The 14997-nt window shown below is 40.5% G+C and overlaps 1 protein-coding gene across 9 annotated transcripts in view; it reads right to left on the reverse strand.

Moving 5' to 3' along the window:
* LOC143731964 (oxysterol-binding protein-related protein 7-like) overlaps window positions 1–14997 on the reverse strand; it is a 204093-nt gene that overhangs the window by 137839 nt on the left and 51257 nt on the right. For all 9 annotated transcript variants that reach the window (XM_077222574.1, XM_077222573.1, XM_077222575.1 and 6 more), the window contains 4 exons: window positions 13661–13794; window positions 13113–13205; window positions 12860–13034; window positions 12485–12774 (listed from right to left, as the gene is read on the reverse strand). In XM_077222574.1, coding sequence (XP_077078689.1) covers window positions 12485–12774; window positions 12860–13034; window positions 13113–13205; window positions 13661–13794 — 692 coding nt within the window. The remainder of the gene's footprint in view (window positions 1–12484; window positions 12775–12859; window positions 13035–13112; window positions 13206–13660; window positions 13795–14997) is intronic.

A 14997-nucleotide genomic window follows, 5' to 3' on the forward strand; every position in this document is an offset into this window, starting at 1 on the left:
CGAAGGTTTTTCGTAACTAATGCCGTACGCCATAAAATGTTCTTATTTTGGCTCAGGGCAGTGAGTTCTGGAGTAAACCACGGGCTGTATCTACTTTTAGTTCTGTAGTTCTTGTAAGGGGCATGTTTATTTAGAACAGCTAAAAAAGAATTCTTAAAAAATGACCAGGCATCCTCAACTGAAGGAATAAGGTCAATATCCTTCCAGGATACCTGGGCTAAATCAGCTAAGAAGGCCTGTTCGCAGAAATGTTTTAAAGAACGTTTATTAATAATAAGAGGAGGCCTTTTAATTGCAGACCCATTACGAGCACATGCAGTTATACAGTGATCGCTGATGTCCTGACTAAAAACACCTGAGATGTATTTAGTGGGCATATTAGTTAGAATAATATCTATGAGAGTGCCCTTATTTGCAGATTTTATGTTGTATCTAGTAGGTTCGTTAATAATTTGCGTGAGATTAAGGGCATCAAGTCTAGATAATAAATTGGAAGAAGCATTAAGCATGTCCCAGTTTAAGTCGCCCAACAATAAAAACTCAGAAGATAAATGGGGAGCAATCAGTTCACACAGGTTGTCTAGGGCACAACTGGGCGCAGAGGGGGGTCTATAACAGGCAGCTACAGTCAAGGACTTATTTCTAGAAAGGTGGATTTGCAAGATTAAAAGCCCGAACTGTTTCGGCAAAGACCTAGATAAAATGACAGAGCATTGTAAAGCCTGTCTACAGTAAAGAATGACTCCGCCTCCTTTAGTGGTTCTATCTTGACGGTAAATATTATAATCTGGAATTGAGACTTCTGAATTTTTAATAGATTTCCTAAGCCAGGACTCAGACACTGCTAAAATATCAGGGTTGGTTGAGTGTGCAAGGGCAGCAAACAAATCCATTTTTGGAAGTAGGCTTCTGATATTCTGTGCATGAACTTCAAATTCTTACTATTACAGAAGTCTGCATAAGAGAGCTCCTGAGATGTTAAGATGGTATTATTTGCTACAGGGCCAGGATTTAATTCAATATCACCCGAGCAAAGTAAGAGCAATGTGAGAATTCTGCAGAAGGCATGCAAAATAGGGCGTTTAGAGTATTGGGCTGGATAAATGTATAGAAAGGATTTATGAGCAGAATAGAATATATTCATCGCCCTAAAGGCAGATAAGGGTGAAATCGAATGAATATACAGAGGGGGTAAACCTATGTGTAAAGTGATAAAGAAACAGGTTGTATCTCTAGGGAAGTTGTAAGGATCAGTTGTATCAATATGGGTCTCAGCAAAAGTGGGAGGAGGTGTAAAATGGTTGTCTGAACTATCATGACTTTCTGGTCTATACGTAAGTAGGACAATAAAAACTAACTGCAATAACAAAAAACGAGACATGTTTAAAAAAAAAAAAAAAAAAAAAAAAAAAAAGAGATCGCTGCGCGTGGGATTAGGCACGCACAGTCGCACACACAAATCGACAATAAGTAAGCCAAATAATAATGTATTCTTACGATATTGATGATCGGGCTTCACAGGTTCATTTCACAAATTAAAATAGAACGTATATGATGTCAAAAAGTTCAACTACAACAAAATGCCACCAATGTGGCTCCATTAGTCCAAGCAGCCAGTCCCGTCAGCCGTCCAGAAGACCCGCATCAAGGGTAAACGTCACAATGGAGGCACCGAGAACATCACCACGAAATCCCATCGACGGAACACCCACGACAAGTCCAAGAAGTTTCGAGAAGACCACGCCGGGGAGTGAGGACGCCAACCAGCCCAAAGTAGACCAATCTCCTTGCTATCCGCCACTACGAGGTGCCCCGATGTACACGGTTGCAGCCAGTCAGCTAAGCTAGGTAGCTGTTGGCTGAACACTGGTCAGATGGCTGGGCATCAACAGACGCACCGAAGCGTCGCCGCGAAGTCCTATCGACGGAGTACCCACGCCGGGCTACAAAGCTCCGGGATGACAGCGCCGGGAAGTAGGGATGCCGCCAGATACCAGCCAAGGGTAGGCCAAAACTCTGTTGCTACTGGCTGCCACTACGGGATACTGCAGCTAGTCAGCTGAACTAGGTAGTTAGTGACTGTTACTGACCAGATGGTTGACTGTAATAATCCAACAAATTAAGGAGATACTTGTGCATGAGAATTGCTTTGTAGAGAAAGTTGTGAAGTAACGTGCACCATTAAAAGCAATAAAAACACTCAATATACAGACACAGTACAAACATGTCTTGACCTCAAGACGCCATTTTGGGGATAATTGGTCGGGAATCCTTTTGCAGAAATGACTGCTTCAATGCGGCGTGGCATGGAGGCAATCAGCCTGTGGCACTGCTGAGGTGTTATGGAGGCCCAGGATGCTTCTTAGGGGCCTTACGCTCATCCAGAGTGTTGGGTCTTGCGTCTCTCAACTTTCTCTTCACAATATCCCACAGATTCTCTATGGGGTTCAGGTCAGGAGAGTTGGCAGGCCAATTGAGCACAGTAATACCATGGTCAGTAAACCATTTACCAGTGGTTTTGGCACTGTGAGCAGGTGCCAGGTCGTGCTGAAAAATTAAATTTTCATCTCCATAAAGATTTTCAGCAGATGGAAGCATGAAGTGCTCCAAAATCTCCTGATAGCTAGCTGCATTGACCCTGCCCTTGATAAAACACAGTGGACCAACATCAGCAGCTGACATGGCACCCCAGACCATCACTGACTGTGGGTACTTGACACTGGTTCAAAAGTGGCTTGACCTGGGGAATGCGGCACCTGTAGCCCATTTCCTGCACACGCCTGTGCACTGTGGCTCTGGATGTTTCTACTCCAGACTCAGTCCACTGCTTTCGCAGGACCCCCAAGGTCTGGAATCGGTCCTTCTCCACAATCTTCCCCAGGGTACGGTCACCTCTTCTCGTTCTGCAGCGTTTTTTGCCACACTTTTTCCTTCCCACAAACTTCCCACTGAGGTGCCTTGATACAGCACTCTGGGAACAGCCTATTTGTTCAGAAATTTATTTCTGTGTCTTACCCTCTGGCTTGAGGGTGTCAATGATGGCCTTCTGGACAGCAGTCAGGTCGGCAATCTTACCCACGATTGCGGTTTGAGTAATGAAACAGGCTGGGAGTTTTTAAAAGCCTCAGGAATCTTTTGCAGGTGTTTAGAGTTAATTAGTTGATTCAGATGATTAGGTTAATAGCTCGTTTAGAGACCCTTTTCATGATATGCAAATTTTTTGAGATAGGAATTTGGGGTTTTCATGAGCTGTATGCCAACATCATCAGTATTAAAACAATAAAAGACCTGAAATATTTCAGTTGGTGTGCAATGAATCTAAAATATATGAAAGTTTAATTTTTATCATTACATTATGGAAAATAATGAACTTTATCACAATATGCTAATTTTTGGAGAAGGACCTGTATGTATATATATATATATATATATATATATATATATATATATATATATATATATATACACACACACACACACACATATACACATATACACACACACGCGCACATATGTTGCTCTTGCATTCTTTCTTGTGGCTCAGTGACACACATGAATGAATGGCTCATTAAGTATGCGGGCCCCATTGTCTCCTCAGGTGCGAACCACTAAATATGCAGGATGGTGTTGAAATCGTTGCGCATATTGCCTTTCCGAACAAAAAGAGTCTTACAAAATTTAAATCAATGTTTTGTTTTATGTGAATGATTAGGCAGGATGATTTTCACATCATTTTGAAGCAAAAATTCTAGGCAACAACACCCATTAGTCAAAAGTCTTGTGGACACATTATTATTATGTGTTTTGTGGCCTTATTCCAGACACTTAAAGTTTTAGTTTTTTCAATAACCACGCATAAACATTATTCTCTTGAAAAATACAAACATGTACATACATGTTGTTCACATATTACGGTAGCCCCGTTTGTGCTATATAGACTGAATTTATACCTTTCCCATTGACATGTTTATAAATAACTGAAAAAAGCACAAATGTCAGAGCATGTCAGAACACCTCCAGGACCCAGAAAACACCTCGGACCCCAGAGGGTTAACACTTAGGTGTGACTAAAGTCACTATTTCTAGGAGCATCTTTGCTCAACACCTGGGTGTGATTTAAACCACTGAGCTTGGGCGGAAGCCAAGCGAAAAAGTAATACCAAGCCGAGTCCGATGGTATAGTTTAGGGCCATCTGGACTGGTTGGGAAGCATTTTTGGCTTCTACTAACCGGGCCAGGGAACCACAGACGTACCCGAGGTGGAGGACAGGGACCCGGCTCGGAAGAGGCCCGAAGCAGGGTCTGAGTGTGGTGCACAACACTTACCCACATCACCAGACTTGCCCTCTTGGGACCCAGGAACAGAGGAATTTGCTCCTCCAAGAGGAGGTGGCTTGCCCACAGGCGTTTTTTAAGCTCTGCCCGTCGGAACGGATGAGAACTCACAGCCCATAGGGGGGAGACGAGGATCCCCCCGAAAGGCAATGGGCACCGGACAGAGGTGCACCTGTGTTGTGACAGACCGCTCCACTGGAGGGATAATCTCGCAACCCTTCACCGTTCCTCCATCAAGGGTAGTGAGGGGCAAAAGCTATTCAGGCAGTTTCTGGTATAGAAAGGTGCAGTCCACAACCTGGTAAGCTCTCCATGCTCTTCGGTGAAAGTCAAGTCACATTCTATATAGCGCTCTTAACAATTTGGACTGTTTCAAAGCAGCTTTACAGTGACAATAGGAAATTAAAGTAACAGATATAAACGTCTACGTCTGACGTTCTCGACTGAAAGAGAACTACGGTTGCAGAGTCAATTTGTCAACTTGGTCTCGAGTGTTCACCCACAGCTTTGACTGTTCCAATATTGCAGGTGGCTTGCGTATAGCATTGAGGTGGTTTAGATCATACATTTTAGGCCGTTACCATTTTGTCTTTTTAAACAAGGAAAAATCTATGATAACGTCAGTAACTTATGAAGTGCCGCAAGGATCTGTGTTAGGCCCTCTGCTATTTTCAATATATATGCTGCCACTTGGTAATGTTATAAGAAAAATTTAAATTAGTTTCCACTGTTATGCCAACGATACTCAGAGAATTCATTTGGTCATGATGAAATATATAAAATTATCCAAGTTGACAGAGTGTGTTAAATATAGAAGAAAATTACAGGTCATCCAATATTTTATATTAAATTCAGATAAGACTAAGGTATTACTTATAGGACCAAAAACCTGTACACCAAATCTCTTAGAATATAATTTGCATTTAGAAGGATGTACTGTAACTTAATTCTCTTCAGTTAAAGACCAGAGCAGGTGGAGTCTTTATACCCAAAGAAAAAGATGCTACAAGCATCAGTCAGTTTCACCCTATTTCACTATTAAACGAAGGCAAGATTTTCTTCAGCATTATTGCTCAGAGATTGTCATCCTACCTATAGAGGGAATGCATTAACGTCACTTTCCCGCCGGAACACGCCCCCTCAGCCGGACTGAGTGGCAGAAGAGCTGCTGCGTGACTGGATTTAATAGGGGAAACTGCGAAAACGCAAGTAAAACAAACGATTATCAGTTTAAACTAAAGATTGGACTTAATATAGTGTTCCTTACAACTTACTAAAGATCCAGTGATCCATGGATATTAACATGCAGCCAGGAATTGTGTTTCCTGACATTTATATGTGCCTGATTTCGACACCAGGGAAATACATACAGCAAATTTGCCTGTGAATGCTTCATATAAATACAAAATAGGCAGGTCTAAATCCAGGTGATCACTTATCAATGTTATATATATCATATCGTCTAGAGACTTAAAACTTGTATAGTTTTTTTTCAGTGTTTATTTAAAAATGTCAAATTATACAGAATATACAAAGTCACGTGACAAATGTGTAAGGGAGGCAGCCCCTGTTGTAAAAACTGGTAGAAAGTGGTCAGCAAAAAAAAATCTGTAGTAGAGGCAAAGGCTGACCTTCAAATTGGGGATATCGTTGGACAGGTACAGCATGGAAGAGGGGGTTTTGGGCTCAGTTTAGCTCCTCCAAAATGGCACAAGGCAGGCCCAGCTCAAAGGAGGAAGCTGGTAGTCAACGATGTGCGAAAGCAGGAGGAGAGGATGAGATGTATTAAGGCCATTTCCCAGGCCAAGCAGGGAGAGTGGATGAGATGGGAGAGTGTGGAACAAAATGGGCTGGCAAGACCTTTGGTCAATGGAAGAGAGTAGGATCAGTTTCCTTATTAGGTCAACATATGATGTTCTCCCATCACCACAGAACCTAAACCTCTGGGTAAGAGAGGATCCCTCTTGTCCTTTGTGTTCATCACCTGCCACATTAATACCTGCCACTCACAATCAGCACTGGTGCTCCCCAAGGGTGTGTTCTCTCCCCACTGCTCTTCTCCCTGTACACTAATGACTGCACTTCTAAAGACCCCACTGTCAAGCTCCTGAAATTTGCAGACGACACCACTGTCATCGGTCTCATCCGAAACGGTGACGAGTCTGCTTACAGACTGGAGGTTGAACAGCTGGCTGCCTGGTGCAGTTATAACAACCTTGAGCTGAACACGCTCAAAACAGTGGAGATGATCGTGGACTTCAGGAGGAACAGCCCAGCACTCCCCCCACTCACCATCATGAACAGCACTGTGGAAGCAGTGGAGTCATTCAGGTTCCTCTGCACTATCATCTCTCAGGACCTGAAGTGGGACAATCACATTGACTCCACTGTGAAAAAGGCCCAGCAGAGACTGTACTTCCTTCGCCAGCTGAGGAAGTTCAACCTGCCACAGGATCTGCTGATTCAGTTCTACTCAGGCGTCATTGAGTCTGTCTTGTGCGCTTCCATCACTGTCTGGTTTGGTTCAGCTACCAAATCAGACATCAGGAGACTACAACGGACAGTCCGGACTGCGGAGAGGATCATTGGTGCCCCCCTGCCAAACCTCCAGGACCTGTACTCTTCCAGAGTGAGGAAGAGAGCAGGTAAAATCATCACAGACTCCACTCACCCTGGACACCACCTGTTTGAACTGTTACCGTCAAGACGGAGACTCAGATCACTGGCCACAAGAACATCTCGGCACAGGAACAGTTTCTTCCCACAGGCCATTTCCCTCCTGAACAGTTAACACTCCTCCCAAGGCATATGCCTGTAAGTGCAATGCTCCCACTGTTTAGTGCAATATCCCACAACTCAGGTGATACTTATATGTAGATTTATTTATTTATAATATTCAAAACACTGTAAATAGGTTCATAATCTGTAAATCTGAAAATGTCTATTCTGACTAAACCCACCTGTGATAGTTTTTATTCTCATATATTTATATTTTTATTTTTTATTCTTATAATTTGTAGTATTATGTTTCATGTTGTATTTGTATTTGTATATGTCCACTGGAAGCCTCAGTACCAAAACAAATTCCTTGTGTGTGCAAGCACACTTGGCAATAAAGCTCTTTCTGATTCTGATTCTGATTCTGATTAAGGCACATTTTGACAGGATGTAAGGTGGCTCTTAGCCAAGGTCGATTTACTTGGTGCCATGACCAAGTATTGCGATGTTTGGCTTTAGCATTGGAAGGCAAGCGTAGTATGACCAATAAGTTGCCGCCTGTTCTAGCAAAACATTACACGCAGAAGACAATATTCCTCCGCCCAGGCGAGCAACCACCAAGAAAAGGTGCTAACACCAATTCTCGCCCAGGAAAACTGGAAGCTGCTAGGGACTGGAAGATGCTGGCTGATCTTGATCAACAGCTTATTTTTCCACCTGAGATTGCCACCACTAACCTACGACCAGATATTGTTTTGTGGTCTGGATCAGCACGCATTGTTCAACTGATAGAGTTAACAGTGCCACGGGAGGATGCGGTAGATGAGGCATATGAGAGGAAGAAACTGCGGTATGCTCATCTGGCCACTGAAGCAGAACAGCGAGGATGGAGAGTCCAGGTTTATCCAGTGGAAGGGGGTTGTCGAGGTTTTGTGGCACACTCTACAACCCGGTTCCTCAGAGACGTCGGATTCAGTGGCCAAGAGTTGCGTCGCACAGTAAAGAACTTATCTGAAGCAGCAGAAAGGAGCAGCAACTGGCTGTGGTTGAGATGGAAAGATTCTAGCTGGCTGTGTACAGGCCGCCATGCTACGGTTTCGTAGGATTCTTGAAAACTTGAGTCTGTTGGTTTATTTGTATAGGTTGTATAGTATTTACAGTCATTACGTTCCTATGTATATTGCGTGAATGACGGGTGGTTGGGCAGATATTGTGTTTTGAGGTAGGTGGTATGCCATACGGAACCGTTGCCACTGAAACTGCATAGTAACGCACCAGTGGGGCTCGACAGCCTTAGTCAAACGGGTTGGGGCGTATGGTTGGGTTGCGAAGAGATTGTTAGATTGTGGTTAGGTCTCAGCAGCAAGAGGGAAGTAGAGGTCAGTAATCTGGGCTGCGTTGAGTGGGGGACGGAGGGGGGTGACTCTGGGACGCCAGAGTCACTGTCGAGCCCTCTTGAGGTGTCGTGGGCTAGTCGACGAAACACTGAGGACGGAAGGTGCCCACTTGAAGACCCTAGAGATGATGTGTTTTAACATCTACTCTCGTGTAATGGAAATCCTGGAGGTGCATTACAGAAAGATCCTAACTTTAGAATCCTATCTTATCTGTTTGGTAACCATGGTAATTTCAGTTAGTACCTCATTTAGGACAAAAGCTATTACAAAATGACCTTTCTTAAGTGCATAATTTTATCTTAACTACAGATAGGAAAATGGTATGACAGAAGCATCATAACTCAACAAAAAATTCTAAAAACTTTCTTAACTTTAGGACAACCAATCTGGTGTCCTAACTTCAACAGGGTTCGTACAAGGTGCTTAAAGTGCTTGAAGTACTTGAATTTGACTTTTTGAAAATTAAGTCCTGGAAAACCCTTGAAAACAGCCATATTTTTGAAGAGGTACTTGAAAAGTGCTTGAATTATTAAAAATTGGGATGCACCGAGCTCATGTACTCGTAAAAATGCCCCGATACCGACAACAACCGATAGGCCTACCAGGCAGCGTGTGTATAGTAACAGCTGTGGTAAGCGAGCTGATCAGAGGAAACCGCGCTGTGGATTGAGCGCGCAGCGGCACAGACACACGAGCTGGTCGAGCACATCCTTTAAACAGACATCAGTGGAAGGTTTGTAGTTCAGTCGGATGTCAATATCAAAGAAAGTAAAACGAGGCATGTAGCTTATTATTAACGTTAACTGACGAGAGAGAGAGAGAGAGAGAGAGAGAGCGCAGTTCTGTTGAATGCTCTTGATTGCTGATCGTTCACTCAGCACGAGTTATTTGGATGAAAACTAAATCGTATATGTAAGTAAAGCATGAACTGTTACCTCATTTATGTGTAACGAGTGGTTCTCTACATTATTACTGGACGTTTGCAGTCAAGAAGTTCCATGAACGCAAACATCAGCGCGCGCCCCGCAAACCGGCGTCTCCGCGCGCAAATACTGAGTTAAATTGTCTTTCACGTCTTGCGCTTGTACGGACGAACTCAAACAAAATTATGTAAAAACGCCCATCTTGGCGAGTATCCTAGTAAACAATGTCAGTTATATCTCAAGTGAACCATGTTCAAATGGGGTCCGTGCGTTCGGTCAGCAGTTTAACAAACCCATTGCTGTTTTAAAGTTAATCAAACAATGGACAAATAAATTACAAACTGCTCTTGACTAAATAGGCTACCCTTTTCAACTTTACAAAAATATCTATCTATATTTAATTTATCCAGTAATGAATATGCCTTTTTTCACATTTTATTACTTTATACAAATTTCTGTAGGCCTACCTGTTAGATCTACCCAAAAAACTCTAAAAACACAGTTTATTTCATTTGTAGCCTTTCTTTGTTCTATTGTATTTATTTGTAAGTTGATTATTCATTCTTATTTTGTTGCTGACAGCTTACCTTTAATAATGTTTTAAATTCACATTAATTAGGCTGGCAGTTTTTGTTGTATCAAAATTGGATTAAATAATTGATATTTCACTGGTGTCTAAACATTTGTACCACTGACCCAATCCTCAGCACTGACCCTTCTGGAGCTGCTCTAGTCTAAATATGTGCTGTGCTATTCAATGAAAGATAAAATATGATAGAGCAATAGAAGGTACAGTAACAGAAGCTCATACAATGCATTTTAGCAGGCTTAATTAAGCATGAAAATAATTGAAAGAAATATATATTTGATGAACAAATTAAGCCAACTAATATGATTTATATTCTTTTGGTTTATCTACTACTAATACATTTAAAAATTACAAATGCAGTGAAAATTCAGGGATCGGTTACGGTATCGGTATCTCGTTCTGCAAAAAGTGGTATCGGTGCATCCCTAATTCAAAATATTGTGATTTTTTTGTTGTTGTTGTTGAAAACATACAATTGTTTCACGCTAAATCAACACTGCAGCCCGTCTGAGATATAGAGCTATTTCTCATAGCTATGAGCATGATATTAATTATGATAAGTATATAATACAACTTTCATTCTTCAGGTCAATCATATATATTAATGGGGTAAAAATCAGTTTCAATATCCTTTCAATGGTTAAGGGGATTTCCCATGCCTGACAGCGCTGGTCAATGGATTGACCTCTATGAAGTGAAACATCAGATACTATATATATATATATTTAATTTGAGTAAAAAATAAAAAAAATAAAATAATAAAGATACTGTTTGATAAGTGCCGATTTAAGTCCTTGAAATCCAAAAAAGTAGTGCTTGAAAAGTCCTTGAAAGTCCTGGAATTTCATTTGACAGAGTCTGTACGAACCCTGCTTCAAAATTATTTGAAAGCCAACTATTAAAAAAAACATAATAGCCCTGTATGAGAATGACGTCACATTTTTGACAACTTTGACAACCAAACTCTGAAAAATAATTACAGACTTCTATGGAATAAAAAAAGGATTAGGCTTTGCCTTTTTTGCCAAGCTTATCAAAACCTTACTTAATGAAAAGCACAACTTAATTTGTTTCTCCATTTTAAATATCAGTTGTTTCTATTATCTGAGTTTTTCGGTTTTACTTCACAACAGCTGTTTGCCTGTAGTTGGTTGCTTGGTAACAGACCTGAGAGTTGATACCGAACTCGATGGAAGGGTTTAAGATTTCCTAACTACAGATAAGATTTAAGAAGGATAAGAATCCTAAATCAACATAAGATTTGCTTCTGTAATACAAATTTGTGAAAAATCATAAATGAACTTGCCAGATCTTAACTTAAGATATAAAGTGTCTGTAATACGCCCCCTGGGCTTTATAATAGAAAGTAACTTGTCTTTCAAAAATCATATTTCATAGGCTACAAAAACATCCTTCTTCCACTACAGAAACATTGCTAAGCTCTGGAACATGCTATCTGTTTCTGATGCAGAAAGTAAGTTCATGCATTTATGACCTCTGTAGTAGATTACTGTAATGCATTACTAGGTGGTTGTACTGCATCCTCAATAAACAAGCTACAATTTGTCCAAAATGCAGCTGCTAGAGTTCTTACTAGGTCAAGAAAATATATAACACCTATTTTATGATCTCTACTCTGGCTACCTATTAAGATCCGTATCAATTACAAAGTATTGCTACTGACCTATAAGGCCCTAAACGGTTTAGCTCCTGTGTGTTTAATGGATCTTCTATTGCCCTACCATCCTTCATGTTCTTTAAGATCACAGATATCCTAGTAACTACCAGAAGCTCCAATTTTTAAGTCCAGGAGGACTTAAAGTGTTCACATTTGGCTCCTAAACTCTGGAATAGCCTTCCTTGTAATGTCCGGGGCTCAGTTTAAAGACATCTCTTTAGCCAAGTATAATGCATCTCATAACCTTATACTACCGTTATATCAGATCAAATGCACATGATTATATTTGCTTTAAAATATTAGAACAGAAGCTATGCTAAATTTTCCATTTGCTTTTCTGTTTTGAACAGCAGCTATGCTAATTATTTCCACTTGCTTTTCTGTTTCATCTCGGGATGCACATCCTGAGGTAACTAAAGAGTATGTCAGCTCCAGTTTGGATCTAGCCTCTTATGAAGACTTCAGATGCCCCAACACCTGTGAAGAGACAGCGCCAACTCTTGCATTTTTCTAAATATCCTAATCATTTGTTAGAAAACATGTATTCATTACTTCATGACCTCATTGTTTCTGCCTTAAATTAATACTTTATTAGCTAACTGTGTAATTTGTATATGTACATTTCTGAAATGCATAACTTCACAGTCACCTCTGATAGCAGATCACTGAATTGTAATGTAGACATCCTTTTTCTATAAAGCTGCTTTGAAACAATATGTATTGTGAAAAGTTCTATACAAAAACATGTGAAAAATGTGAAATAGCAGCCTATGGTAACAGCTGCTAATGAGGCGTCTATGGTACACACTGTTAGGATAAAATCTATGATGCACCAGGCCCTTACCATTCTTTTGTAAGGGTCATCTATGTGGTTGGCAATATCCAGGAGTTCAGAATATTCCAGCTCTTCACTGACACGCTGTAATAAACTAAGCGGTTCATTGAGAGCCACTGGCATGGAGACCCGTGACAAATCCTTCCCAATGTTGTTGTACAGGATGGTAAGGATTCCAATATGGCTGTTATCGGTGCTGTGTGCAGGAAGTACTGTGCGCTGTCCAGTGACCTTCAGAGTATTAGCAGGCAAATCTTTTGTGCTGGAAACACTAGCTCTGTACTTCTCATTTACAGCTGCTGAAAAATGAAGTAACATACCAATAAATGGGTGAATGGGCACAAAACTAAAAACACCTTAAGTTTTCAGTAATTGTAGACATACTGTGACCTTCCTCTGGTTCAGAGTTGCTTGTGGTGACATCACTCAAACTAAATTCGTCAGACATTTCATTTTCAGACAAATTCTCACAAACCACCTCACTGGCATCAAAATACTCAGCAGTAGAGTCAGTCACTGAGGGTGTACGATACAGCTTACGGTCCTGAGCGGGGGTGGGCTGCTTAACAAAAACATTTATTTGAAATAAATAAAAAACATTTACTTTAAAAGGCATAGGGCATGGGGAAGCACACACCTGATCCTCACGCACAGTACAGTAGGACCCATCTGAGGAATCAGATGACAGTGACCCAGAGTGAACTCTGGTTAAACGTGACTGCAGCTCAAGCTAAAAACAAAAACAAAAAAACAGTCATAAACTGACTTCAGCTGAACAACAGCCGAAATGCACAATTTCCCAGTTATCACTGAAAGCTGCTTTGAATCAATCTGCATTGTATAAAGCGCAATATAAATAAAGGTGACTTGACTTGATAAAAAGCAAGACAGCATAAAAGACAGACAGCATATACAACCTATATTTAAAATTCATTCCTCACAGTAAATGGTTTTAAAAAAAATCCACATTCTGCCTGGCCTACTCATAGGCAAAGCAAATGTATGAGCATGTGATTAAGCGTTAACATGCTTTCAATTACCACAAAATATTGAGCTCATCCCTCAGTCTGCAGTAACAAAAATCATGTTTATAGGTGACAATAGTAATAGCAGCTCACGCTGTAGTCATAAGTGTACTAGTGTTTACACACACCAGAGCAACTTGAACAGTGAGCTTCAATTTACCTCTGAGAGGGTCGTGCACAATGTGGCCAACTGATCTGAGGTTGACTGCCGAAGGTCTGGTCCGGCCCAAGCCTGTCTGACATGCTCACGCTCCAGAGCCAGGGATTCATGGATGGACTTTAAAGATGCATGTACTATAAAAACCGAGACAAAAACAAACAAACAATAAAACAACACATTTAATCTCCAAGTACACACTTGACTTTCATGCATCGCTTAATCAAGCAGTTAGGGTCAATCTTGGTGCATACATCAGCTGCATGTCTCTCTTCAGGTTTGTTTTCACAGGAATGCTTTAAAATGTAAAAGTACTACACTGTTTTAGTGCCTATACAGCACAACTGAAAACAATTAATTGTACTTAAAAAAAAAAAAACTTCACTCAATTGCAATTGTCTTAATCCTAGATTATAAAATATGTTTCAAAAACCTAAAGACTGAATGTTTAACATAATTGTTGCAATTTATTTTGGCAACTAATTGATTCAAACTTAAAATTAAACTCATTACAAAGGGAAAAAAAATCTCTTTAAGGGGTTAGTTCACCCAAAAATGTAAGTTCTGTCAGTACTCACCCTCAATGTTGTTCCAGCCCCGTAAGACCTTCGTTCATCTTCGAAACACGAATTAAGATATTTTTGACTAAATCTGAGAGCTGGATCACTCCTCCACAGGGTTCTAAGGGATTGACACTTGCCAGCCCCGAAAAGTTATTATAATAGCCTTCCTTGTAATGTCCGGGGCTCAGTTTAAAGACATCTCTTTAGCCAAGCATAATGCATCTCATAACCTTATACTACCGTTATATCAGATCAAATGCACATGATTATATTTGCTTTAAAATATTAGAACAGAAGCTACGCTAAATTTTCCACTTCGACTATTTTAACGATGTCTTTAATAGCTTTTCGGGGAACAAGTGTCAATCCCTTAAGAAGCCTATGGAGGAGTGATCCAGCTCTCAGATTTAATCAAAAATATCTTAATTCGTGTTCCAAAGATGAACGAAGGTCTTACGGGATTGGAACAACATGAGGGTGAGTAAATACTCACAGAATTTTCATTTTTGGGTGAACTATCCCTTTAATCCCAATGTGCAACAATGTGAAAATGATAAAGGAGGCTGCACATAAAACAAATGCCAGAATATAAATCTGTAAATTTATACAGAATTAAATCTGATCCATTTCCATTTGTAATCTGCCAACTAACGCGAAATGGCGCCTGTTTTCGAGTACAAATGAAAAAGACTCGCATTTATTTCTACATTGAATTACAGATAAAAATTACATTTAATTTGAGCCTTATATTGTGAGCTCACATAGCAGTAACTTAAA

Source organism: Siphateles boraxobius, unplaced genomic scaffold, assembly GCF_051911475.1.
Source record: "Siphateles boraxobius isolate OS27281-9 unplaced genomic scaffold, OSU_SipBor_1 89, whole genome shotgun sequence".
In the NCBI taxonomy this organism is placed as follows: domain Eukaryota; kingdom Metazoa; phylum Chordata; class Actinopteri; order Cypriniformes; family Leuciscidae; genus Siphateles; species Siphateles boraxobius.